The sequence below is a fragment of the Anarrhichthys ocellatus genome, unplaced genomic scaffold (assembly GCF_004355925.1).
Source record: "Anarrhichthys ocellatus isolate YVR2014 unplaced genomic scaffold, GSC_Weel_1.0 scaffold178, whole genome shotgun sequence".
Taxonomy (NCBI): domain Eukaryota; kingdom Metazoa; phylum Chordata; class Actinopteri; order Perciformes; family Anarhichadidae; genus Anarrhichthys; species Anarrhichthys ocellatus.
In genome coordinates, this window is record NW_022280208.1 from 37,041 (window position 1) to 39,541 (window position 2,501).

Genomic DNA, 2,501 nt, shown 5'->3' on the forward strand with positions numbered 1-2,501 from the left:
TTTAACACTTGAAGTGTTGGCTTAATTTTTCAGAACCGTTGCTGCTGCCTGGTGATAATTCTCTGTATTACGTTTATTTCTGCCTCTGTAGGTCTGCGTGCTGCCAGACACATAACAAAACAGTCAAATGAACATTTCTTACTCGGTGCTGTCGCTGATGTCCGACTGAATGTACAGCATCTCTATCAGCGACGTGTAGAAGAGGCTGTTTTCGTTCAGGATGTCCCCGATCATCCTCAGGGCACCACGACTCAGATTGCCCACCTTCACCAGGTATTCCTGTCAGCAATCAAATGTAAAATGTGAAAATATTCAGATTCAAGCTACCACCTGCGTGGCAACGTGAAGATGTTTACCTTCACTGTGTAGGAATCGTATTTATCAATCATGGCGCTGCAGCCGATGGTCTTGAGATCATCCTGCACCTGCGCACAGATTACAATTAGAAACAGCCCTGTCCTTGTGCAACTAAAAATCCTCACAATATTATAACATTAATATGTGTAATGTATACAAACCTTCCAGAGCGCCTGACTGAAGAGTTGAGCTGCTGACTTCCCCCTCTCTCCTTCATTCAAGCTGTAGTTCAGCACATTGGGATTGTTTCCCACGGCGCCCGTTTTCTGTCGCACTCCATTTATAAAATAGTAGGTGTTCACGTCATTCTGGATGAAGGGGTTTAGGGAAATTTGTAATTTGGAGGCGAAGGAAAGCAGAATCCTGTGGAATAGATAGTGTGTATTCAATATTTTATATATGTCAGAGAGATTTGACATTGTTCTTTTGAGGCAAGACCACTGGTGGATGAAGTACCGTACAATCTTAGTGGCAATCTTAATGATTTGCCACTTTAAGTACGGTACTAAATCAAGTACTTGAGTGCTTAGATACTGTAGTTATTTGTTGATGGAACAACGTTTCTTTAACATTATCAGTCCTCTCATGTCACTGTCATGTTATACCCCAGCAAAAGTCATGACTGGACTCACTTATCAAAGCTGGTGTAGTGGTTTAAAAAGTACAATATCCCTCTGAAATATAAGTACTTCAAAATTGCAATTTTAAAGATTTTCATTTGAATAAATGTCTCTTAAATCACTGTCTATCACCAAAGGAGGTTATACAATAGTGATTGAGATTAAGGGGAATATTTAAATATTTGCAGTATTATGAACTGAGTGTATGTGGCGACATTCCTGCAAAAAAAATGCTGTATTACAATTTTCTTCTCTGTTGCATACACACACAAAATTGGATTAATTCACACAAAATAGCTTTTTGCAAACAGCGCAAAGACTCAAGAATGATAAACTATGAAATTATAAATCAACCAGGACTGAAATCGTAAGGATTGACACTTTAAGTACGGGACTAAATCCCTTGAGTACTTAGTTACTGTAGTTATTTATTGATGGCATGATTATGACTGGACTCACTTATGAAAGCTGGGGATCCTCATGGCGCCCACTTCTGCGTACCAGCCTTCTCTACTGTCCCTGAAGGTCTCCACTCGTCCTCCAATGCGGTTACTGGCTTCTATTATGGTCACCTTGTTGTCCACAGAATCACCACATCAAGTGTCACTCAGAAACGGTGTGCTCATGGTGACATGTCACGTCATTATTTCCTCTTACCTTATGTCCGGCATCTTCTAAAAATTTAGCGGCAGTGAGTCCAGCGATGCCCCCGCCGATGACTGCGACATGTCGAGGAGCCTTAGAGGCGGGGAGGCCTTTAACCACCATGTCCAGGAGCTCGCTGTAGTCAGCGTCCTGGAGGCACTCGTTCAGAGGGTCTGCAAAGATCCCACTCACGGCAAACACCACGACCCCGACGAGAACCAGAGGAACTGACACTGACAAGAGATGGAGATGATATCAGTCAGACTCCCCGGTGCTCTTCCTTCAGGACATGCTGGATTTTTAGAGTTCCTCAAAACCCCTCCAAAAAGAAAATTGGACTAGTATTTCCTTTGTATTACGTCTGTATTCACTTAGATGTGGAAGATTAATTTAATAAGTTATCAAATCTTATATCGAAACTATTAAATGAATGAATTACGTAACAGCAGTTCTTCTATACTTACAGAACTTGCACATGTGAGGGATCATCTTGAGACCGGAGCTCCATGGTCTGGACTTCCTCCCACCGAGACTATTAGAAGACCAGGGAACCTTCCAAAATAAACAATGTACAGGTTTGGAGAAAACCACTCAGGCAGCATTATCATGAACAAATGAAATGATCAACTGAGCTGAAAGTGTTCAGTTTAAAACTGTTTTTCTTTTCTAAAAACGCGTAAAAGACACATTGACTTTGGTGGAAACATGACTAATCATTTAGAGAAAGAGAAATAGCAGCAGGTCAGACCGGACTATCTCTGCATTCCACTCACCTTTATCAAAGGTAAAGTCTCGTAAGTGGTCATAAGTCTGTTCATGACTGAGGAGAAATGTCCTTCGATTGAGCTCAACCTTCACCGCTTGTGTCTGGAAGAAAAA

General features: G+C 41.5%; 1 protein-coding gene across 1 annotated transcript; it reads right to left on the bottom strand.

Annotated features, from left to right (window-relative positions):
• Positions 1–138: 138 nt before the first annotated feature.
• Positions 139–2,111, bottom strand: LOC116400539 (L-amino-acid oxidase-like). The gene is made up of 6 exons (XM_031878429.1): positions 2,087–2,111; positions 1,635–1,849; positions 1,437–1,549; positions 519–720; positions 357–425; positions 139–279 (listed from the first exon to the last, which is right to left on the bottom strand). The coding sequence occupies exons 1-6, from the start codon at positions 2,109–2,111 to the stop codon at positions 139–141; spliced, it is 765 nt and encodes a 254-aa protein (XP_031734289.1).
• Positions 2,112–2,501: the final 390 nt, after the last annotated feature.